The sequence below is a fragment of the Stegostoma tigrinum genome, chromosome 29 (genome assembly GCF_030684315.1).
Source record: "Stegostoma tigrinum isolate sSteTig4 chromosome 29, sSteTig4.hap1, whole genome shotgun sequence".
In the NCBI taxonomy this organism is placed as follows: Eukaryota; Metazoa; Chordata; class Chondrichthyes; order Orectolobiformes; family Stegostomatidae; genus Stegostoma; species Stegostoma tigrinum.
Window position 1 is genome coordinate 26,897,350 of NC_081382.1, and position 26,173 is coordinate 26,923,522.

The 26,173-nt window shown below is 40.7% G+C and overlaps 1 protein-coding gene across 7 annotated transcripts in view; it reads right to left on the reverse strand.

Annotated features, from left to right (window-relative positions):
- Positions 1 to 18,484: 18,484 nt before the first annotated feature.
- The window catches only part of mapkap1 (MAPK associated protein 1), a 271,311-nt gene continuing 263,622 nt past the window's right edge, over positions 18,485 to 26,173 (reverse strand). For all 7 annotated transcript variants that reach the window (XM_059638269.1, XM_048558771.2, XM_048558775.2 and 4 more), the window contains one exon: positions 18,485 to 21,672. In XM_059638269.1, coding sequence (XP_059494252.1) covers positions 21,550 to 21,672 — 123 coding nt within the window. In that variant the 3' untranslated portion in view covers positions 18,485 to 21,549. The remainder of the gene's footprint in view (positions 21,673 to 26,173) is intronic.

Here is a 26,173-nt window from a genome sequence, read left to right on the forward strand (position 1 = left end):
CAGACAGCCCCATAACTAAGTGTGTTAAACCAGCGAATTCTTAATCTCTGCCATGTTAGGAGTGATTTTCAATCAATAAGGCATTATCAGTGAAATTCTTTCTTATTTGAGAAAGGTAAAGTGATTCTGTTGCTTCATAAGACATAGGAGTGGAAGTAAGGCCATTTGGCCCATCAAGTCCACCCCGCCATTTAAATCATGGCTGATGGGCATTTCAACTCCACTGCCCTGCACTCTCCAGGTAGCCCTTAATTCCTTCTGAGATCAAGAATTTGTCGATCTCTGCCTTGAAGGCATCTAAAAAAAACGTCCCGGCCTCCACTGCACTCTGTGGCAATGAATTCCACAAGCCCACCACTCTCTGGCTGAAGAAATGTCGTCTCATTTCCGCTTTAAATTTACCCCCTCTAATTTTAAGGCTGTGCCCATGGGTCCTGGTCTCCCCACCTAACGGAAACAACTTTCCAGCGTCCACCCCTTCTAAACCATACATGATCTTGTAAGTTTCTATTATATCTCCCCTCAACCTTCTAAACTCTAATGAGTACAATCCCAGGATCCTTAGCCGTTCATCATACGTTAAACCTACCATTCCAGAGATCATCTGTGTGAATCTCCGCTGGACACGCTCCAGGGCTAGTATGTCCTTCCTGAGGTGTGGACCCCAAAATTGGACACAGTATTCTAAATGGGGCCTAACTAGAGCTTTATAAAGTCTCAGAAGCACATCGCTGCTTTTATATTCCAACCCTCCTGAGATAAACGACAACATTACATTCACTTTCTTAATTACGGACTCTACCTGCAAGTTAACCTTTAGAGAATCCTGGACCAACACTCCCAGATCCCTTTGTACTTCTGCTTTACAAATGTTATCACCATTTAGAAAATAGCCCATGCCTGTATTCATTTTTCCAAAGTGCAAAACCTCACATTTGTTCACGTTGAATTTCATCAGCCATTTCCTGGACCACTGTCCTAAACTGTCTAAATCTTTCTGCAGCTTCCCCACCTCCTCAGTACTACCTGCCTGTCCACCTATCTTTGTATCATCAGCAAACTTCGCCAGAATGCCCCCAGTCCCTTCATCCAGATCATTAATATATAAGGTGAACTGCTGCGGCCCCAACACTGAACCCTGCGGGACACCACTCGTCACCGGTTGCCATTTTGAAAAAGAGCCTTTTATCCCAACTCTCTGCCTTCTGTCAGACAGCCAATCCTCAATCCAAGCCAGTAGCTCACCTCGAACACCATGGGCCCTCACCTTACTCAGCAGCCTCCTGTGAGGCACCTTATCAAAGGCCTTTTGGAAGTCTAGATAGACAACATCCACTGGGTTTCCCTGGTCTAACCTACTTGTTACCTCTTCAAAGAATTCTAACAGGTTTGTCAGGCACGACCTCCCCTTACTAAAACCATGCTGACTTGTTCTAATCTGACCCTGCACTTCCAAGAATTTAGAAATCTCATCCTTAGCGATGGATTATAGAATTTTACCAACAACCGAGGTTAGGCTAATCGGCCTATAATTTTCCATCTTTTGCCTTGATCCTTTCTTAAACAAGGGGGTTACAACAGCAATTTTCCAGTCATCTGGGACTTTCCCTGACTCCAGTGACTTTTAAAAGATCGTGACCAAAGCCTCCGATATTTCCTCAGCCACCTCCCTCAGAACTCTATGATGTAGCCCATCGGGGCCAGGAGATTTATCAATTTTTAGACCTTTTAGCTTTTTTAGCACTTTCGCTTTTGTAATGCCTACCAGACTCAACTCTGCCCCCGGCTCTCCCTAATTGTTGGGATACTACTCATGTCTTCCACTGTGAAGACTGACACAAAGTACTTATTAAGTTCTTCAGCTTTTTCCTTGTCTCCCATCACTAGCCTTGCAGCATCAATTTTGAGTGGCTCAGTGTCTACTTCTGCCTCTCGTTTGTTTCTTATGTATTGAAAGAAGCTTTTACTATCATTTCTAATATTACTAGCTAGCCTACCTTCATATTTGATCCTCTCCTTCCTTATTACTCTCTTTGTTATCCTCTGTTTGTTTTTGTAGCCTTCCCAATCTTCTGATTTCCCAGTTCTCTTGGCCACTTTATAGGCTGTCTCTTTATCTTTGATATATTTCCTGACTTCCTTTGTCAGCCATGGCTTCTAATCCTACCCCGTAAACCTTTCTTTCCTTGGGGATGAACCTCTGTACTGTGTCCTCAATTACACCCAGAAACTCCTGAGATTGTTGCTCTACTGTTTTCCCCGCTCCGCTCTGCTTCCAGTCGATTTTCATCAATTCCTCTCTCGTGCCCCTGTAATTACCTTTATTTAATTGTAACACCATTACATCCAATTTTGCCTTCTCTCTTTCAGACTGCAGACTGAACTCTACCATATTATGATCGCTGCCTCCTAAGTGTTCCCTTACTTTAAGGTCTTTTATAAAGTCAGGCTCATTACAGAGCACCAAGTCCAGAACAGCCTGCTCCCTTGTGGGCTCCATCACAAGCTGTTCCAAAAAGCCATCCTGTAAACGTTCCATGAATTCCCTTTCTTTGGATCCACCAGCAACACTATTCTCCCAATCCACCTGCATATTGAAGTCCCCCATGATCACTGTGACCTCACGTTTCTGACATGCCCTATCTGTTTCCTGGTGCATCTTGCGCCGCTGGTCCTGATCCCTGTTAGGAGGTCATACATAACTCCCATTATGCTTTTTTTGCCTTTGTGGTTCCTCAACTCCACCCACACAGACTCCACATCCTCTGATCCTATGTCATTCAGTGTCGTAGATTTAATTTCATTCTTAACTAACAAGGCAATCCCGCCCCCTCTGCCCACCTCCCTGTCTTTTCAATGTGTTGTGAATCCTTGGATGTTTAACTGCCAGTCCTGAACTCCCTGCAACCATGTCTCTGTGACGCCTACCACATCATAATCATTCAAGATGATTTGTGCTGTTAATTCATCTACTTTGTTGCAAATAAATTGAGCATTTAGATAAAGTGCCTTAATGGTAACTTTCTTATCATTATTAGAGAGATTGGAAATCCTAAGATGTCTTAAGCTATCTTTAAAAAGTGACTATAGAAATCCATACAAAGTTATCCATAGAAAGTGACTAAGACCCACTCTTATAAATAATGAATCTTCAACTCATCATTCCCACAATTCTTTTAGTAGATCAGTGGTAAAGGAAAATAACCAGATTCTATTATTTTGTAAAATGTGCCTTTCTCCTTCTCCGTTACAATACGTATTTTGGGCAGGTCAAGAATATCAGAGGAAGAATCATTCTTAAGGCCACGTGCCGTAGTGCCTAGTAGAACTTAAAAATAAATTTTAAAAAGATATGGTACACTTATTTTTTTAAAAAAACAAACCTCTTTGGGTGGTGGGTAATAAAATTTGCAGTGTCTATATGTGGAACAGCTTTTAAAGTTTGGAATTAAAGTAATTCAGAAAAGAATTTCCATGTCAGAAAATTCATAAAACATGCACAACACTAATTCCTGCCAATTAAAGGGAAGCACAGTTTGCAATCACGGAGGGGATTACAGTTTATGTTTTACCACCAACTAGGAGAGTGTGATCTGTGATAAACAGAGCATATTAGTTTAAATAATACACCAATGGGCAGGCAGCTGCACAAGGGACTATGACAGCTAAAGGCAGGTGACTGCTGATACAAACTAATTGGTCTTCCGACATTTGAGGTTGCTGCAAAGGCTGGCTCTAGAAATGCTGAGGAAATGTAAACTCCAGACTGGCAGAGCTCCAGCCTTACTAATTAGTCATCTCGTTAACTCTTCTCATTGTGTTTTCTAATTAAATTGTTGAGGAGCCTTCACAAAACTGAAGGTGAGAAAAGTTAATTTATTTATTTTGAGCTATTTGTAGCTGCACAATAAAATGATGGGGCAAACGTTTTATCCAGGATGTTTTATTAAGGTGCAGTGATGTTCTTTTTTAAAAAAAGTGCCTTAAAGCGCTTTATTTTCCATCTGTATTGAATGCATAATCTAACATTGGGAAGCAGGCCAGAATCCAGGGTTCTCCCCTTGGAAGGGGAACAGAATTTTGTATGTCTTCACTGGTCCTTGAAAAGACTGTATCTTTGTATTTTACTGTATTTTTGATTGTGGACTGAAATGGGAAAGTGACTGTTGAAAACCAGGAAGGGATTGTTACACTTTTAAAAAAGCAAGTTACTATGTACATTGACATGGGGGTGATGTTCTCTAAACAACTGTTCAGAGGTGTGATTAGACACCTCTGGAAATTGAACCCTGGGCCTCCTGGCTCAGAGGTCTCAACATTATAATGGTGCCACAAGTGTCCTCCCCAAGCATTGGGGGATGTTTATTAAAGATGAGCGGGAACTGGGATGTGTTCAAAGGATGATTCAATTGGCAACCAGTCTGATTGGTTTGTGGAGTGGTGACCAGTTGTGAATGACAAAGGTCTTCTGCCTACCCACACCTGTTTAATTGGCTGCCAGGTAGTTGAACAACCTAGGGGTGGAAAAGAGATAGTAAATCTTCGGACCTCTGGAACGGGAGCTGCAATCTTTTCTCTTTTTCTCAAAAAAATTAAAGCATGAAGAAAGCAAGTTTATTTTACCTTACAAAATAAAATCAAAATATTGTGGATGCTGGAAATCTGAAACAAACAAAATACTGGAGAAACTCAGCAGGTCTGGCAACCCCTGTGGAGAGAAAAACAATGTTTATGTTTTGCGCTCGATATGACTCTTCTTGAAAAAACTTGTCTAGAAATCCAAGGCTTCTGGCTTCCATTCTTCTTCAAAAGTGCCTCAAAGGTGAACCCATCCAGACTTGTACCATGTACACATTTTATTGAATAGTAAGACCAAAATTATGGGCTTTAAGATGTGTTGTGAAGAATATTCTGTTCAAATGTAGAAAAACATCCTCTTTATAGAATCTCTGTAGAGGCCATTTAGCCCAGTGAGTCTGCACAGACCTTTTGAAGAGCATCCCACCCGAGCCAGTAGTGAACCTATCAGCAGCAATTGTGGGAGAGAGCCAACCTGTGCTTGGAGAAGCAGCTTCTCAGAGATTCTGTCAACTAAATGTAAATACAATCCCGTGATTTGAATTTTCCGAGGCATTTTGCCCTGTGCTTGGTTGTATTTTGGGTGATGCTATGTGGCCTGTGGGCTTGTGCCCTACCACCCGTAAGATCATGAAGCCAGGTGATTTGCACTTTTTGTAAGCTCTCTCCCACGTACTGTTTTCTGAAACTGTTCTGAAATCTCTCTCTCTTTAAATAATATGCTGTTTTTTTTATTCCCCCTACTGTACTGGAAATGTCACATTTTCCCGCATTGTACTTTGTCTGCCAAATTTTTTTCCACTCACTTAATCTATGTTGCTAAGCAGACTCATAATGATTTCCTTGCAACTTTTTTTAACTAACTTTGTATCATCAGAAAATTTAGCAATCATACTTTCAGTCCCTTCATTCGTTATTTTATCTAGATATAAAATAACTGGGAACCCAAATCTGATTCTACCAAAACTAATTCTAATTCTGATCTCCAGAACTAAGGTAACCTTTCTATATGGTACTGATGCCAACCATACCTAACAAAGACACGCTCTTCATCTTTACCTTACTTCCCGAATGTCACAGACCCTTGGACATTCGGGTCTTAGTCTTTGTAATAGCTACTAGATAATACAAACGTTCGGTGCAATCAAATACAGGGCCTTTAGTCATGCCTTTTTATTACTTTTGCCAAGTTGGTGATGCTCCCAGTGGGAAGCCCTTGGAAGTAACTCCCTTCCTACCTGTGTTAAGCCATGCTGACCAGGTTGGTTGCTTTCCTGTGTCTTTCCCTGCAGATCAGAAAATGGTGGCAGAGACAGAATTGAGGGGTCTTTTAGCAGTTAATTGTCAACTCAAGGGTCTCTGTTGCCTGAACAATGGGCAGATTGCCTGATACTTTACCCACACCCCCATAATATTATGGGAGTGACTGGTAGTGTCAAGGCCAAAGCTGGATGGGTTGACCATATTTTCCACTCACAAACTTCAAATACGCTAAAGAGATTTATAATATTTATCCTTGTTTTGAACTAAAGACCGATGAGCCTGATATCAGTGGTGGGTAAATTGTTGGGAGGACTTATGAGGGACAGGATATGCATGGATTTATAAAGGCAAGGACTGATTAGGGATAGTCAACATGGCTTTGTGCATGGGAAATTGTGTCTCACTAACTTGTTTGAGGTTTTTTGTGGAGGTGATGAAGAAGATTAATGAAGGGAAGCCGGTAAACATTGTCTATATGGACTTCAGCAAAATGTTTGACAAGGTTCTGCACAATGAACTGGTCACCAAGGTTAGATCAAATGGAATACAGGGACGGCTAGCTATATGGATGCAATATCAGCTTGAAGATAGGAGACAGAGGGTGGCGGTGGAGGGTTGTTCTTTTGGACTGGAGGCTTGTGATCAGCAGTGTGCCACAAGGATCGGTACTGGGTCCACTGCTTTTTTTTATTTAGAGAAATGGTTTGAATGTGAACGTGGGAGGGAACGGTTAGTAAGTTTCCAGAAAACACCAAAATTGGTGGTGTAGTGGCAGGGAAGAAGGTTATCTCGGAATAACCGGACCTTGAACAGTTGGGCCAATGGGTCGAGGAGTAGCAGATGGAGTTTAATTTCGATAAATGTGAGGTGTTGAATTTTGTTAAGGCAAACCAGGGCAAGGTTTATACACTTAATGGGAGGGTCGTGGGGTGTGTTACCAAACAGAGATCTTGGGGTGCAGGTTCATAATTCCTTGAAAGTGGAATCCCAGGTAGGCAGGATGGTGAAGGTGGCATTTTGTATGCTTGATTTATTGGTCAGTGTGTCGAGTATAGGAGTTCAGATGTTATGTTGGGGCTGTACACATCGTTGGTTAGGCGATTTTTGGAATACTGCTTTCAATTCTGGTCTCTTGGTTGTAGGAAAGATGTTAAACTTGAAAGGGTTCAGAAAAGATTTACTTTAGATGTTGCCAGGTTGGAGGGTTTGAACTGTTGGGAGAGGCTGAATAGGCTGGGGCTATTTTCCCTGGAGCATCAGAGAATGAGGTGTGACCTTATATAAACTTATAAAATAATAGGAGGCAAGGATTCGGTAATTAGTCTAGGGCTTTTCTCTAGGGAAGGAAGTCCAAAATTAGATGGCACAAGTTTAAGATGAGGGGGGTAAGATTTAAAAGGGATGTTTGGAATAAGCTGCCAGAGGAAGTGTTGAAAGCTGGTAGAATTACAACATTTAAAATCTTCTGGATGAGTACATGAATAGGAAAGTTTTAGAGAGATATGGGCCAAATGCTGCCAGATGGGACTAGAATAAGTTAGGATATCAGGTTGGCATGGATGAGTTGGACTGAAGCATCTTTTTTCGTGCTGTAATCTCTAACTCGGTAACACAAAAATAAACAATAAACCTCAGCAATAAACCCAAACAAACAGAGAAAACGGGCTCAGAAACCATAACCACTCTCCCCTACATCAAAGACATTTCCGAAATGACTGCCAGGCTACTCGGACCTCTTGGCATCAGGGTAGCCCACAAACCCACCAACACATTAAAACAGCAGCTAATGAACTTAAAAGACCCTATATAGACAACAAACAAAACGAATGTCATCTACAAAATACCTTGCAAGAACTGTGACAAACACTACATTGGACAAACTGGCAGAAAGCTAGCCACCAGAATACATGAACATCAACTAGCCACAAAACGACATGACCCACTATCACTCGTATCCTTACATGCAGATGAGGAAGGACACCACTTTGATTGGGACAACACATCCATCCTAGGACAAGCCAAACAGAGACACACACGAGAATTCCTAGAAGCATGGCATTCCAACCGGAACTCCATCAACAAACACATTGATTTGGAGCCAATCTACCATCCCCTGAGGAAAAAGAACAGGAAATGACATCACCAACCCAAGGAAACCTAACCAGATAAATAGAAAGCGGGACATGACACCAGCGCTTTGTCAGAGGCTCACTGATGATGTTACCTAGAATGGTGACGAAACATCTGAAAACTAACCTTCCAGCTCAGCGAGCAAACTCACATCCAGAACCTCATCCTGAGCTACAAATCTTCTCAAAACTCACTAACAGAAATAAATTGATGGAGTTGAATGGAAGGAGAAGAGAAACTGGTGCATTGACTGGTTGGATTTGAAATGGCTTTTTCACACGCTATCCTGCATTATAAGAGTATTTGCAAACAGTCAAATATTAATGAAGTGAGTGTCAGAAGACTGAGACGGTGCCAGTTTAATAGAGTGTTTTGCAGAGATTGTAGTAATGAAAATGAAGATTGGCTAGAAACCAGCACAACTGATTCCCAATATTCTCCTCTACAGTCCTGAGTGAATTGACTTGTGTTTATCTGGATTACAGCCCATGAGTATTCATTGTGTCTCAAAACCCTACTCCCCAAAGAAAATCTGTCTTTTCACGTTAGAGCCAAGAGCGGTTCACTGCCTTTTAATTCTCTTTCCTACCACCTCCAGGGCCCCACAATGCACCAGCATGTCAATGTTTGGCTCCCATGAAACTACCGATAGAAGTAGTTTCAGATTTGAGAAACAGTGCTTTATGGAAGTTGTAGAGTTTGTTCTCCAGGCCATTGAATTAGCCAAATTTATTTGAATCTGGAGTTTAGCTGTCATAATTTGTTTCTGGGGAGGGAAGGGGCTCTTACACCCCAGTGATAGTGTCATAATGTCTAAACAGATTGATAAGGAAGTATCTGTAATCGGTTTCAGGAATTCAGCAATGCCTGATGGAAATGAATTTGTATGGTAATTTGCTGAAACAGCCGTTACACAAAACTACACAAAGGTGTATTGGACCTTCAGCGAAGATACCAGAGCCTACAGTTGTACTGTGGCGTTTAATTTATCGGTAATTTAAAATGAAGTATGCATCTATTATTTTTACATGGGGATTCTATTGTGTATTTGAGGCATCTACTTAAACAAACACAAGATGTAAATAATCATTAATGATTTCTAATCAGCAGGATTCAACACAGTCAGCCTTTATTTTAAAGAAAGCAGAAATTGGCTTCAGCCATTTTGATTGAAGGATTGCAGTGCAAATAAGTAATTCTGCTACACTGTTTTCAAGTTGTATGCTATTGCTGATCAGCTGCTGTGATTTTGAACACATCATTGTGGAATACTAGCTCAGCACAGTATGTCAGATGTTGAATTGTTTGGAAAATGAATCTGAATGGGAACAAATGTTCATTGGTTCTAGTTTGCCCGTTCACTGGAACATTTATCAGTGAGATCAGCAATGGGTTTTTTTCTACCAGAAATATAAAACAAACCACATCTCTATAACCACTGAAAAACAGCCACATTCATCAAACAGCATAAGAGACATAAATTCAAGTTTTTTACAAGAGGAATAGAGCTCAAAGTTCCATTCACTGCATTAAAATAGCCAGCTGGAACGGAAAACAAGACCTTCTATATTTTTTGTCTATATGTGGCCTTTTTAATGCCAATCACAGACAAAAGGAATGCCTACTCAGAATTCCGTCTACAAAAGTTATCTAACAAGATTTATACACTCAATTGAGTCTTCAGATGTTTCACTCTCCTCTCCAGCATGCCAATGTTTGGCTCCCATGAAGCTACCTGTGTAAGTAATTTCAGATTTGAGGAACAGTGCTTTATGGAAGTTATGGAATTTGATCTCCAGGCTATTGAATTAGTCAAATTGATTTGAATGTGGAGTTTGGCTGTCATAATTTGCATCTGGGGAGGGAGAGGGCTCTTACACCCCAGTGGTAATGTCATAATGTCTGAACAGGTTGATTAGGAAGCATCTATAATTCGTTTCAGGAATTCAGCAATGCCTGATGGAAATGAATATGTACAGTGACTGTTTCAGGACAACAGGGACTGGGTATCATACCAATTGAGGGGAATGTAGGTTAGGTTATTTTATTTTTGGATGAGAATTATTCCACGGCACAACATTGTGGGCCGAAGGGCCTGTACTGTGCTGTACTTTTCTATGTTCTATTACAGAAACATGGCCGAGGGAGGGACAGGTCTGGCAGCTCAATGTTTGGTGTTTAGATGTTGTAGTAAAGATGAAAAGGGACTCAAGAGAGGAGAGGGAGTGGTGTTTTGATTAGGAAAACATTACTGATGTACTTAGAGAAGATATTTCTGGATTGTCCAGTGAAGCTATACGGGTGGAACTTAGAAATAAGAAGAGGATGATCACCTTGATGGGTCTGAACTACAGGCCCCCTAAGAGTCAGCAGAAAACTGAGGATAAATATGTAGAAAGATCTCAAATGTAAGAATAATAGGGTTTTAACTTTCCAAACATAGACTGGGACTATCATGGTGTTAAGGGCTTGGTTGGGGAGGAATTTGGTAAATGTGTTGAAATTTTTCTCTATCAATATATAAATATATCTACTAGAAAAGGAACAAAACTTGACCTTCTCTTGGGAAATAAGGCAGGACAAGTGGCTGAAGGTGTTAGTCGGGCGCACTTTGTAAATAGTTATGATCACTGGTCCCAAACTAATAGAGTTATGAAAAAGGATTGGCCTTGTTCAAAAGTTAAAGCTCTCAATGGGATTAAGGCCAATTTTGGCAGTATGAGACAGGGATTTTCATAAGTTGAATGGGGTAAATAGTTTGCAGGTAAAGGACGACTAGCAAGTGGGAAGCTTTCAAAAGGGAGGTAACAAAATTCCAGAGACAGTATGTTCCTGTTACAGTGAAGGGTAAGACTAGAAGCAGTAGGGAACAATAGATGAAGAGAGATATTGAGGTTCTGGTCAAGAATAAGGAGGCTTATGTCAGGCATTGACAACCAGGATCAAGTGAATCTCTTGAAGAGTATAAAGGGAGTAGGGTCATTCTTAAGAGGGAAATCAGGAGGGCAAAAAGGGGATATGAGATAGGATTCTCCTTAACCTTATTTGCCAAGGCTAAGAGATCTTACAAGTGTATTAAAGGAAAAAGAGCAACTAGGGAAAGAATAGGGTCCTTTAAAGATCAAGAAGTCATCTATGTATAAAACCATAGGAGGTGGGAGAGATGTGGAGAAAGACACGGAAGCTAGGGAACTCGGGGAAATAGATATTCATGGCTTGAAAAGAGTCCACATTACAGAATAGAAGGCTCTAGAGGTCTTAAGAAGTACAAAGGAAGACAAATCTCTGGGACCTGATCAAGTGTATCCTAGGACATTGTGCGAAGTTAGGGAGGAAATTGTAGGGCCCTAGATCAGAAATTTATATCATCACCAGCCCCGGGTGTAGTGCCAGATGACTGGAAAGTGGCTAATGTTTTACTTCTATTTAATGCTACAAAGACAAGTCTGGTAATTCTAGACCAGTGAGTCTGACATCATTGGGTAAATTATTGGAGGGGATTCTGAGGGAGAGGATTTACATGCATTTGGAGAGGCAAGGATATTTAGGGATACTTAGCATGACTTTGTGTGTGGGAATTTGTATCTCACAAACTTGATCAAGTTTTTTGAGCATGTGACTGAGAAAATAGAGGTCAGAGTGGTAGGAGTTTCCTATATGGACTTTTAGTAAAGCCTTTGACAAGGTTCTGCATAGTAGACTGGGTAGTACAGTTAGATCACATGGGATTCAGGGAGAGCTTGCCAGTTGGACACAAAATTGGCTTAATAGTAGGAGACAAAGGGTGGTGGTGGAGGGTTGGTTTTCAAACTGGAGGTCTGTGACCAACAATGTTCTGCAGGAATCAGTGCAGCGTTCACTATTGTTTGACATTAATATAGACAGTTTGGATGAGAATATAGAAGCATTGTTAGCAAGTTTGCAGGCGACACCAAAATTGTTGGTAGACAGCGAGAAGGTTATCTAAAAGAACATAAGAGATCTTGATCAGACGGGCCAGTAGGCCATTGCAGATGGAGTTTAGCTTGAATAAGTGCGAGATGTTGCATTTTGGTAAGACTAACAAGGATAGGACTTGTACAGTTAATAGCAAGGCCCTGGGGAATGTTGGAGAACAGAGACCAAGAAGCTTGGGTATATAGTTCATTGGAAACTGTGTCATTGGTAGAGTGGTAAAGAAAGCATTTGGCACACTTGACTTTGTTGGTCAGACCACTGAATCATTTATTATCATGTGTATTCAATATAAAATACAGTGAAAGATTTATACCATTGACATCCATCAGTGCCATTCTCATTAACTTTAAAGAAAAATAACTTAGAGAATCCAACTTTTCTTTCTCAGCCATGACAGTCCCTCACTGGGCTTTGCTAGCCTATGCCATGCCATTGCTAGAGTCCCATGCTGGGCTACACCAGCCCATGCCATTCTGTCACAGGGTCCCCCTCCAGGCTTCACAGACTGGCCGACTCTCTAGCCATGCTGCCGCTTTGGACACCATCAAACCCACCTTCCCACTGAAAGGGTTCTCTGTAGAAGGTAAGTATAAGCAAAATTGTGAAAAAAGAGAGAAAAGAAGAGGGAAAAGAAAGAAAAAGCCATGAAGTGGACAAGTCTGGGCACAGGAGCCCAGATGCTGCCAACTCCACTGCTGTCATCTTAGATTTATTGAGTTTAGAAGTTGGGGTGACATGCTGCAGTTGTACAGGAGGTTGGTGAGGCCACTTCTGGATAACTGTGTACAGTTCTAGTTGCCCTGCTACAGGAAGGATATTATTAAAATGGAGAGGACACAAAAAAGATTTATGAGGATGTTACTGGGACTAGAGGGTTTAAGTTAATAAGGAGTGGCTGGGTAAGCTGGGACTTAGTTTCATTGGACCATAGGAAGTTGAGGAGTGACCTTTATAGAGGTTTATAAAATCATGAGGGGCATGGATAAAGTGAACAGCAAAGGTCTTTTCCTTCTGCTAGGGGAATTCAAAGCTGAAGCCATAATTTTAAGGTGGGAGGAGAAAGACTTAAAAGGGACCTGAGGGGCAACTTTTTCATGCAGCAGTTGGTTCATGTGTGGAGTGAACTGTCAGAGAAAGTGGTGGCTGCAGGTACAGGTACAAGATTAAAGAGACATTTGGTCAAGTACGTGAATACGAACGGTTTCAAAGGATATAGGCCAAACGCAGGCACATGGGACTAGTTTAGTTTGGGAAACTTAGACATCATGGATGAGTTTGGACTGAAGTGTCTGTTTCCTTGCTGTATGGCTCTAAGACAACTCTAATATGTGTGCCCCTATAGTCACAGATTATGATTACCCAGGCTGTTACATACACAGTGTTCATGTGGGCTAAAGGGAGGTCTTCTGGGGTAGACTAATGACCATGTGGGAGACAGAGGTAGACCCTGATAAACAGAGTGAGGATTAACACCATTTCAGGCATAATTACTTGCAACAGTATCAGAACTATAATGAAAGTTTGAAAGTCGATCAGTGTGCCATTGTAATTATCACAAGAACATCTGGACAAGTAATTATTCACATAGTGAAGACTGTCATATTGTGGAGTCTCTTCAGACCACTGGTGCTTAAAGAGGTAAACATTGACCATTAATATGGCTCCATTTAAAATTGTCCTGCCAGGCTTTTAAAATCCTGTTTTTATTGTGTTACAGTCCTTACCAAGTACACATAATAAATTTGCAAAACAAAAGTATAGACCAAAAAAATCAAGTGTGTGAGGATGCAAATGGACCAAAATAGATTCCTGCAGAATAAACTTCTCAGATGAAGTTTGTTTATTTGTAGATTATTCTAAGTAATCAACTAAGAGAACCTCTAAAATGTATTAAAATATTTTTGAAATCAAACCACTTCTTGATGGCAAATAATTCTACTCAATGTACCTTGACATCTTTTCAGTGCATAACACTTTATCAAGATGTACAAGCACTAAATAACTTATTGTAAACTCAGGAAATATATTTGACAGCTCTTGATTCTGAAATAAAATGGGGGAAGGTAAACAGCTACGTATAGCAAGCTCTCTTGCTGAATAGAACATGTTCAGAATGAATGGTGAGAATCTGTGGTCGGGACATGAGGGAAATCGCAGCAGCATTGAAAATGGCAAGGTTCCTTCTTATATTGATCATTATTTTTATACATACACCAGCAATACTCTTTTTGATATACTAGTAGAAACATTATAACTGATATCTATGGATTCTTAGACATTAAGCGCTATTGTGATTATATTCTGTCTCTGCAACTGTCACTCGACTATAGTTACTTCTTTTTTCCTACAAGGTCAGCATCAATTGGTTGAAATTCCTACTCAGCCAAAGCAAAAGAAAGCTTTCCAGCCATTGTTATTCAAGTCACCACCTAATACTTGGCTGACTGTGATTTTCTTGAAAATGAAATAACAGAAGGTTGGTGAGTATGGAAATACATATCATTTGAAGGGGGTTCATTAATCTCGATACCTCCCTTTTCTTTCATAATACAGAATATTTTACTTGCTCATACTGACTCTTTTGATGCCAAGTATTTTGGGGACCATTTAAAATATTTGGAAACCAACTGGAAAGCCCTGCAGTGAGTAGCCTCAGGTTAAAAAATTAGCATTAGACCTACTCCCTGCAAGCCAAATACAGAAAACACTGCCCAAATGAAGACAGCAAGAGCTGCAGCTGCTAGAGTCAGAGTCAATACAGTTTGAAGCTGGTGGAACACAGCAGGTCAGGCAGCATCAGAGCAGAAAAGCTGATGTTTCAGGTTTACAATGTTCATCAGGACTCACAGGGAAGTAAGGGAGCTTGGAAATAAATGAGGGTGTTGGAGATTGTTGGGTTGGTGATAGGTAGATGCAGGTAGTGGAGATTGGTCAATGGAAGGGTGGGCTGGATAGATAAGAAAGAAAATGGTTAGGTCAGGGAGGTGGGGATGAAAGGGAGGGTTAGATGGGATGAGGCTGTTGGGGGGGGGGAAATAGGGAGATTTTGAAATTGGTGACTTCTATGCTGAGGTGATTGGGCTGTAAGATCCTGAGGTGGAATACGAGACGTTGTTCCTCCAGTTTGCATGTGGCGCCATTGTTACACTGGAGGAGGCTCAGGATGGATATTTCACCAAGGAAGTGGGAGGGTAAGTTAAAATGGCTGGCAACCAGAAGTTGGTGTTGATTATAGCATACAAGTGCAGATGTTCTGTGAATTGGTCACTAAGTCTGCACTTGGTCTTATGATGTAGAGGAGACCACATTGGGAGCAACAGATACAGTAGACCAGGTTAGAGGACATACAGGTGAATGCCTGTCAGATTTGCAAAGATTATTTGGGATGACAGGGGAGGTGTAGGGTCAGGTCTAGCACCTCCAGCATTCGCAGGGAAAAGTACCGGGTGTGGTGGGGTTAGTGGCGGTGAAGCACATGAGGGAGTAGTAGAGTGAGTGGTAACCAACTCAGCACTGACATTTATTTCAAACCTACTGACTCCCACAGCTACCTTGACTACATGTTCTCTCACCCACCCTCCTGCAAGAATGCGATCCCTTACTCCCAATTCCTCCACATCCACTGCATCTGCTCCCAAGACGAAGCATTCCATTCCCGGATATTCCTCAGTCCTCCTATTTCAAGGACTGCAACTTACCCCCACCATCCATCATAATGTCCCCAACCTCATCACTTATTTTCTGCACTTCTGCCCTCAAACCATTTCACTACCCCTCCACGCTCCCCCCCCCCAACAAAAATAAGCAGAGTCCCCCTGGTCATTACATACCACCACATCAACCTCTACATCTAGCGCATTATCCTCCACCACTTCCAGCACCTGCAATCCAACCCCACCCTGTAGATTACAGACCTGAGTAAAAGCTATGCAGGGGTTCTTTCATTAATTGCACTCAATGATCATTTCCAGGCACTTGCCACCCAAGCAAAGAACTCTGGACTTACCATTTGCTCATGAAAATTTAATGATAAGTATCAGGCCATCTGGGAAGATGATACCTCAAGTCAGCCACTGTATTGTAGCTACCTAATGTCAGGAAACCCAGCTTTGCATTCACAAGTTGCCTATATGGGCTTCAGAAGCGCATTTGAGAAGGTTCTGCATAGTAGACTGGTTAGCAAGATTAGATCATAACAGAATCCAGAGGGAAGCTAGCCCATTGGATATAAAATTGACTTGAAGGTAGGGGACAGTGGGTGGTGGTAGAGGGTTGTTTTTGGATCGAAGGCTTGTGACCAGCAGTGTGCTGCAAGGATCAGCGTTGGGCCGACTGCTTTTCATCATTCAAATAAATAGTTTGGACGTGAATGTAGGAGGAATGGTTGATAAGTTTGCAAATGACACCAAAATTTAAGTGTAGTAGACAGAAGAAGGTTATCTCCGACAACAATAGGACTTTAATCAAATGGGCCAAGAAGTGGCAGATGGAGTTTAATTTAGATTAATACGAAGAGTTGCCTTTTGTTAAGGCAAATCAGTGCAGGTGCTTAGTTCCTTTAAAGTGGAGTCGCACGTGGACAGGATGGTGAAGAAGGCATTTGATGTGCCTGTACAAAATATTGGTAAGCCACTTTTAGAACACTGTTCAATTCTGGTCTCCCTGCTATAATAAAGATGTTGTTAAACTTGAAAGGGTTCAGAAAAGGATGCTGAGCTATAGGGAGAGGCTGAAGAGGCTTGAGCTTTTTTACCTAGAGCATCAGAGGCTGAAGGGTGATGTTACAGAGGTTTATAAAATCATGAGGGGTATGGATAGAGTGAACAGCGAGGCCTTTTTCCCCCAAGCTGGGTTGTCCAAAACCACTTGGTATAAGTTTAAAGGTGGGAGGGCAATTTAAAAGGAACCTAAGGGGCAAGGTTTTCACGCACAGGGTGGTCAATGTATGGAACAAGCTGCCAGAAGTAATGGAGGCTGGTACAATTACAGCATTTAAAAGGCATCTGGATGGGTACATGAATAGGAAGGATGTAGAGGGATAAATGTTGGCAGATGGGACTAGATCAGTTTAGGATATCTGGTCAGCACAGACGAGTTAGATCAAAGAGTCTTTCTGTACTGTGTAACTCTTTGACTCTAAGTGAAAATGTAGTCTGGAAGAAGAAACAAATTCAGCTCATACAAAATTTCAAAATGCACAGACAATTCAAACAACCAGTAATACTTGAGAGTTTCTAAAACATACAAATATTTGAGGCAGCTTTTTTGAAACAACGTTTCAGAAAAGAAGTAGAAAATAGAAAAATAATGTGTGAAATACACTATCCCTGACTGAAGGCAAGCAACTGGACTGAAAGTTCCATCACGTGCTGATAGGAAGCAAACATAGGCCATATCATAGTTGATATGAACATTTAACTTTCCACTTCTGGGTTCCATAAGCCTTAATACACGAGCGTAACAAAATTGATGAATTCAGATTTGAAATTTTCAATTGCTCTATTTTGACAATGTGCATTCAGGCTTTCAATATCCTTAAAAATGAGTCTAGATTGTAAGAGTTCTCTTTCCAGTGAGAAAATCAACATCCTCTAGTTGATACACATCCTTAGCAGCACAACGGCTATTGTCTGTTGCATTCCATTCAGTTGCTTTTCTTTTAAACTGGCTTCAAATTAAGTGTTGAAACAACATTTATCATTAAATAAACATTAACGTGAAGGAGAACAGGATAAAGCACATAATTGGAAGGTTAGTAAATTAAAGCTTTTATAGTCCTTTAAAACAATAATGCTCTGTAAAAACAATTTGCATGGCAATTTTTAAGAAAGCAAGCAATTAGCTACCAGATATTTCTTCAGATAATCTGTGTTCTTTTTATTTAAGTAAAATTGAAATAATATTGCCATATTGTGAAGCACTTTAAGACTGAACTTGAAGCATATTGGTATGTAAATAAGTGAGGCAAGTATGGTAGATTATGCTGTAATTACATATTTAAATACCCGTAAAGCTAATCTCAATATGGTCACCAGTGCAACAATGATTGATTATTGTTTAGGGCCATTACTGCCACTTAGGGAAGGAAATCTGCCATTCTTGCTTGATCTGTCCTACATGTGGCAGACTCTTAAGTGTTCACTGAGATGGTTAACCATCACTGAGATCATCGGCAAGTAAAACCAAATAACAAATAATCACCTGTATCCCATGCCAGAATAATGATGTCAAATATTTAGAAAACCTACAGAAATACTGGAGCTTGGTCCAAATTATGCTGAATAAAAGCAGTTTGTTATGAGGTATGATAGTACAGCAGTCATGTAACCAGAGGATTACCAATTAGGGAAGGAAAGCGAAATTCAGATGGTAATCCAGGCATCTGATTCTGGAGCAAAAACAGAAGTTGCTGGAAAAGCTTAGCCAGTCAGGCAGCATCTGTGAAGAGCAAATCAGAGTTAACGTTTCAAGTCAGGTGACCCCTCCTCAGAACTCTTCCTGAGTTCTGAGGAAGGGTCACCTGGACCTGAAATGTTAACTCCAATTTTCTTCTTCACAGATGCTGCCAGACCGGCTGAGATTTTCCAGCAACTTCTGTTTTTGCTCCTGATTCACAGCAGCCGCAGTTCTTCTGGTTTTCATCTGATTTTGGAGACCTGGCAGCTAGAATGCAAACTGAAAACCAGAACATCAAACTGGAGAAGCAGTTTGGAGGCTTGAATTGAGAATCAAAACAATCAGTGTGAACTGAAAACCCAAAGTGATGGAATAATATCTGAATGAGTTTTAAAATGAGGACATACATGTGACCATAAAGCTGTCAGATTGTTGTAAAAAACCAAACCAGTTGACTGATCTGTTTTAGGGTCTGACATATTTCTGACATGACTCACACCACAATCAAGCCACTTGCCTGCCCTGCTACAAACAGTTCAAAAAGGAGATGCAAGACCTCCTTACCATCTTGAAAGTTGCAGTAATGCTTACAACCGGAGAATAAGTTTTTTTATATGAAGACAACAGGTATGCCACCAGCAGTAGGTCAAAGCTTATTTTGTGGAATTCCATAATGTTAATTTCATTAGGCTACAGAATCATTTCATCCAGAAATGGTGAAGACAATGATGTCGTTATAACAACTGTGGTTGGCTTTTAAATGTATCTCTCACTTCTCCATTTGACATTACCTTTATAGAGAAACACACTTTCTGCATCGACTGGCATGCATTCACAAAGTCAAGTCTTTCAAAATGGAGCTGAACAGTGCCATATTTATTTGACTACATATGTGTTTTAAACAGCAAGCTAAGAAAACATGTTGAAATGCTTTAGACAAAAAAAACGCACAAGAGGACGAGGATTGACAGCGGTGAATTAAATCAAAATCAGTTGGGGAGAACTTTCAAGAAGCGTAGAAGAGGAGATTGCGGATGGGAAGAATTGAAGACTCTGTTTCCAAATTGTGTGGAATATAGCAAGGAACAGGTGGGACCAAACAAACAGTGCACCAAGGAACACAACGGGCTGAGTAAGTATGCAAATAGAAGGATGGCAAGGTCAAAGAAAGAACTGAAGATAAAGACGGTTTGAAGTTGCTGAATTTGTGCGTGGGGTTTGTGAATAGTATGGTGTACAAAGAATTTAAGTGGACATGACTTTTAGTAAACAAAGTTATGCAGGGTATTTGAAGAGTTGCAGTTTGTGAAGAACTTGAGAGTTAGCACGATAGTAATTGACCAATTGATTCTTAAGGTGACAAAGTCTGCATTGTTGTGCTGTTTGGCAAGCTGGTGAAAATTTACCTGAATGCTGACCATGGTTGGGTACTATCCAGTTTAAGTCTGTGGAAATTAGAAGGGACCGGAGGGATTTAGATGCAAAGATGTGGCTATTTAAGCAGGGACTAGATCTGATGGCTTTTCGGTCTTGCCCAAACTTTAAGGAAATATTTGCTCAACAAATGACAGTGAGGCAAGACAAAACTAGTTTTCACTTTGAGTCATAGTCATACAGCATGGAAACAGGCCCGTCAGTCCAACCAATCTATGCTGATCATGTTCCCAACCTAAACTAGTTCCACCTGCCAGTGCTTGGCCCATTTTCCTCCAAAGCTTTCCTATTCATGAACTTATCCAAATGTCTTTTACACATTGTAACTGTACCTGCATCCACCACTTCCTCTGGCAGTTTATTTCCACACACTAACCATTTGGTGTAAAGAAGCTGCCCCTCATATCCTTTTTAAATCTTTATCCTTTCACCTTAAAAAAGTCTCCTAGTTTTGAACTCCCCCACTCTAGGGAAAAGACCCTTGTCATTCACCACATGCCCCTCATGATTTTATAAACCTCAATAAGATCACCCTTTAACCTCCTACGCTCCCAGTGGAAAGAAGTCCCAGCCTTTCTAGTCTATTTTTATATCTCAAACCCTCCATTCCAGGCAACATCCTGGTAAATCTTTTCTGAGCCCTCTCCAGTTTAATAATTATCCTTCCTATAACCAGGTAACCAGAACTGTTCTTACTACTCCAGAAGAGGTCTCAGCAATGTCCTGACTTTTGATCCCTAGTTTAAATAAAATGAAGTTAATTAGAGTCATGAAATACTACAGAGATGTGAAAAGTGGCTGAATTTATTAAAGTCAGTGGAGATCCACATTTGTGCTAGTGAAATGGCTGATGTGGAAATCATCATCATTTTATAGAATTAATATCCATCCAGATCAACAGAAGTGAAAAAATTCAACTGTCTGAATCAGCAGCAGTTCTGGAAGATCCCTTAAATACTAAATTTTTAATTTATGGCTTAATTGTGGCATTTTGAAATGAATGTTGACAATGTGAAGTCATCTAAAAACTGGTTGATGAAGAATATCCAAACTAAAAATATTATAGTTTTTTTGGAAACTGCAGATTTTTTATACATTTTGCCAGAAAAAATGTTTTAAACATATTATACATTCTCATTCTGTCCTTAAATGACAGTCTGAAATAATACCAGCTATTTCTTACACAGTGCTTTGTCATTATATTACAGTTAGCAGGTACAATGCAGGAACATTTACAGGTCACAGTAAAAACTAATGTTTATTTCCTTCGCAGGCCATAAAAAATGTATTATTCAGCCATTAAGAAAAAGCTGTTAAACTGTCCAGTTATTGTTTTCAAAAGAATCAAATGAAATTTTAGGGCTTTTGTCCCACATGATTAACTTTCATCTATCTTGATCATGTGACAAGCTACGACACATGTAAAGTCATTTGTCAGACAGTGCAATTCATTGAATCCATATTCCATAGGTAATTATATGTGTGGACACGCCCTGTGAATCAAAGCACAGGGAACCAAACCTAACCATTTTTTCACTCTCTCTCTCTCTCTCTGATATGGCTGCTTTTCAAGAGGAAAAACTTTGGGAGGTAAGCCTGCATCCCAGAGCGCTCAGGACCCTTTTGAACATATCTACAGCAAGAGATCTAAAAGTCTCCAAAATTTAATTACTTCTCTTTGTTCTATTCTAGGCAGCCTGAAGAAGTACAGCTTCATAGTTCTATCTCCCATCTCAAATCGTGGGAATCTTCCTCAGTGGAATTATCTGGACAGTTTACTTTGAGGCTGATCTACTGTCCTGATTTTTTGTCCTTCTGAAAGCTGAAGCTTGTTCTTCTGCTGAGTTTTCTTTGTTTTTGAGCTTGATAGTCTGCTCGTGCTGAACTTGCTCTAGATTCCAAAATATAGTTAATCTAAAAACAAAAGAAAAGAAATGAATTATTTCAGCATAGTTGAGGGATAGAAGAGCAAAATAATTTAATTGACAAACATATAAGGATTTGAAATACTAATTTATTACAGACAATGTGAAGAGAAAGTCCTTGTGGTCCCAGCAGACCACTGGGCTGCTGTGTTCAGAGAAAGACAGAGAGAGGGGTTGAACATGAGGGTTACTTTACCTCAGGCAAGGGAAGAGGTTGAGGAGAGTCCTTCACTGTAACCTCAGCCAATGAAGGAACTGAACCCACATTGTTGGCATTATTCTACATCACAAACTGGCAGTCCAGCTAATTGAGCTAATACCCCAAAGATAAGTGTAACAAATTCTCACGCATCTGTAGAACAATTCATGGAATATACAAGCTCTGATAGGAGTTCTTCAGCACAAAATTGATTTCAATAATATTAGGACTGATTTTTTTTTTGTAAGATCAAAAAATTGCTCAGAGTCTGAGCACTCATGAGATAAAAAATAGCCTTTTAATTCACACATTGGTTAACTAATAAACCTCGAAGTTAGTATCAGTGATAGTCCTAATTGTGCGCAGAAGTTACCACTTCGTTGTTTCTGGAAGCCACTATTAGTAACCACATTAGTTTAGTTTTCATTGTTTGGTATTTGTGTTTCAGGCTTTCATGGATGATTTAATAATTTTGTTAACGTTTTGACTGATTTGCAACACTTCAAATTTATTTGATCCATGAAATATATAATAAAGAAGAATGACATTAGAACATTTTTGGAAGCAAAGAAAAATATTTGGAAGATAACATTTATCAATGAAAGCACGCTCAATTTTTTTTGAAAAAGCCTCGATCAGTTAAACTCCAGGATACCTGGCAGAACTTGTACTTTTACTCTGTTTGTATTTCAGCAGAGCTAGAGAACTCAGAGCTAAAGAAATACATGCTTACATTTTGTCGACAATACAAATCAAAGCCTGGTGTGAAAACAGCCAGGTACGGAAAGGTATAATTTCCATTTTCTTTATTATACAAGAATAATTTACTCTTCAGAAAGTCACTGACATTTAGATACCACTAAAGCTTCAGAAATCATATGTAATTCAATTAAAACTAAAAACATTTGTGAAAATATTCTTTTCAATTGAAAAAGTAACTCACTTTGTTTAAAGATAATAAAATGTGAGGCTGGATGAACACAGCAGGCCAAGCAGCATCTCAGGAGCACAAAAGCTTACGTTTCGGGCCTAGACCCTTCATCAGAGAGGGGGATGGGGGGAGGGAACTGGAATAAATAGGGAGAGAGGGGGAGGCGAACCGAAGATGGAGAGTAAAGAAGATAGGTGGAGAGAGTGTAGGTGGGGAGGTAGGGAGGGGATAGGTCAGTCCAGGGAAGACGGACAGGTCAAGGAGGTGGGATGAGGTTAGTAGGTAGCGGGGGGTACGGCTTGGGGTGGGAGGAAGGGATGGGTGAGAGGAAGAACCGGTTAGGGAGGCAGAGACAGGTTGGACTGGTTTTGGGATGCAGTGGGTGGGGGGGAAGAGCTGGGCTGGTTGTGTGGTGCAGTGGGGGGAGGGGACGAACTGGGCTGGTTGAGGGATGCAGTAGGGGAAGGGGAGATTTTGAAACTGGTGAAGTCCACATTGATACCATATGGCTCACTTTGTTTAAACTTCTTTTATATCACAAAATGCCAACATTTTTGATTTGGTGGTAAATATAGAAAAGCCTCCAGTCTAATCATAGAACAAACCTAAAAAGGTGAAACACTGAATAGAGTTGACACAGTTCAGCGTGAAAGACAGTCACATTAGCAAATCGTAAATACTTGTTTTACATGTCTCATAAAATGCTAATTTATTGGCTACGATACTTTGTGATGATAGCTGTGATAATTTTTAATGGAAGGTTAATGTAAAAATCAAAATGCAAAAAGCCCTTTGGCTTAGCATCAGTTGGTTCACTGAAAAGATTTGGCAGCTTAAAACCCGAACAGTTTTATGTACTGCTGGGTCTTCATAGTCATTAAATTTTAAAGCTGATACCTTCAGCTGATTTTGAGTATTTATTTCATGGCTAATAAAACTTTAATCTGGACTAGCTAGAGTGATTGAGATGGTTAGCTTGCTAATGTCTGAGTAAATTGGTCACATCCCTGATGTATCAGTTACAAAAATTGCCAGATTATACGCAAATGAATAAATATGAAAGCAAGAGAGTGCTGGGTAAAACAAGGAAAAAAAAAAGCTGCTGTACTCAGACAGCCAAGCGTTAAAACATTTCACTTAATTACATGCACTACCAGCCACCCAAAACACTACTTACACCTGGAGGCAATCCAGATTTTCTACAGACTAGTTCAGTGATTTCTGGGATCAGCCTAATTTTAATTGAGGCAAGCTCCTCAATTTATGGCAACCTTTGAATGGCAACATATTGCTTGGTTGCAGGGGTCAAGAACCTGCTGCCAGTTCAAAGGCCTGTAGAACATAAAACAATACAGCGCAGAACAGGCCCTTCGGCCCTTGATGTTGTGCTGACCTGTGAACTAATCTAAGCCCCTCCCCCTACACTATCCCATCATTATCCATATGCTTATCCAAGGACTGTTTAAATGCCCCTAATGTGGTTGAGGTAACTACATTGGCAGGCAAGGCGTTCCACGCCCTTACCACTCTCGAGTAAAGAACCTGCCACTGACATCTGTCTTAAATCTATCACCTCTCAATTTGTAGCTATGCCCCCTTGTACAAGCTGAAGTCATCATCCTCGGAAAAAGACTCTCACTGTCCACCCTATCTAATCCTCTGATCATCTTGTATGTCTCTATTAAATCCCCTCTTAGCCTCCTTCTCTCCAACAAGAACAGATCTAAATCCCTCAGCCTTTCTTCATAGGGCCTGCACTCCAGACCAGGCAACATCCTGGTAAGTCTCCACTGCACCTTTTCCAATGCTTCCACATCCTTCCTGTAATGGGGCAACCAGAACTGCACGCAATATTCCAAATGAGGCCGCACTAGTGTTTTGTACAGTTGCAGAATGACATCACGGCTCCGGAACTCAATCCCTCTACCAATAAAACCTAACACACCGTAAGCCTTCTTAACAGCACTATCAACCTGGGTGGCAACTTTCAGGGATCTATGTACATGGACACCAAGATCCCTCTGCACATCCACACTACCAAGAATCTTTCCATTGACCTGGTATTCTGCCTTCCTATTATTCCTCCCAAAGTAATACTGAGATACAGGCTACAGGACTAGGTGGGATTGAGGTTCACAAGGAAGAGGTATTAGAAATCCTACAGAGTGTGAAAATAGATAAGTCACTTGGGCCAGATGGGATTTATCTTAGGATCCTCTGGGAAGCCAGGGAGAAGAATGCCGAGCCTTTGGCATTGATCTTTAACTCGTCACTGTCTACAGGAATAGTGCCAGAAGACTGGGGGATAGCAAATGTGGTTCCCCTGTTCAAGAAGGGGAGTAGAGACAACCCTGGTAATTATAGACCAGTGAGCCTTACCTCAGTTGTTGGTAAAGTGTTGGGAAAAGTTATAAGAGATAGGATTTATAATCATCTAGAAAAGAATAATTTGATTAGGGATAGTCAGCACAGTTTTGTGAAGGGTAGGTCGTACCTCACAAACCTTATTGAGTTCTTTGAGAAGGTGACCAAACAGGTAGATGAGAGTAAACCGGTTGATGTGGTATATGGATTTCAGCAAAGCGTTAGATAAGGTTCCCCACAGTAGGCTATTGTACAAAATGTGGAGGAATAGGATTGTGGGAGATATAGCAGTTTGGATCGGAAATTGGCTTGCTGAAAGAAGACAGAGGGTGGTAGTTGACGAGAATTGTTCATCCTGGAGACCAGTTACTAGTGGTGTACCGCAAGGGTCGGTGTTGGGTTCACTGCCGTTTGTCATTTTTATAAATGACCTGGATGAGGGCGTAGAAGGATGGGTTAGTAAATTTGCAGACGATACCAAGGTTGGTGGAGTTGTGGATAGTGACAAAGGATGTTGTAGGTTACAGAGAGATATAGACAAGTTGCAGAGCTGGGAAACGGAGTTTAATGCGGACAAGTGTGAGGTGATGCACTTTGGTAGGAGTAACCGGAATGCAAAGTACTGGGCTAATGGTAAGATTCTTGGTAGTGTAGATGAGCAGAGAGATCTCAGTGTCCATGTACACAGAACCTTGAAAGTTGCCACCCAGGTTGACAGGGCTGTTAAGAAGGCATACAGCGTTTTAGCTTTTATTAATAGAGGGATCGAGTTCCGGAACCATGAAGTTATGCTGCAGCTGTACAAAACTCTGGTCCGGCCGCACTTGGAATATTGTGTACAGTTCTGGTCACCGCATTATAAGAAGGATGTGGAAGCTTTGGAAAGGGTGCAGAGGAGATTTACTAGGATGTTGCCTGGTATGGAGGGAAGGTCTTATGAGAAAAGGCTGAGGGACTTGAGGCTGTTTTCGTCAGAGAGATGAAGGTTGAGAGGTG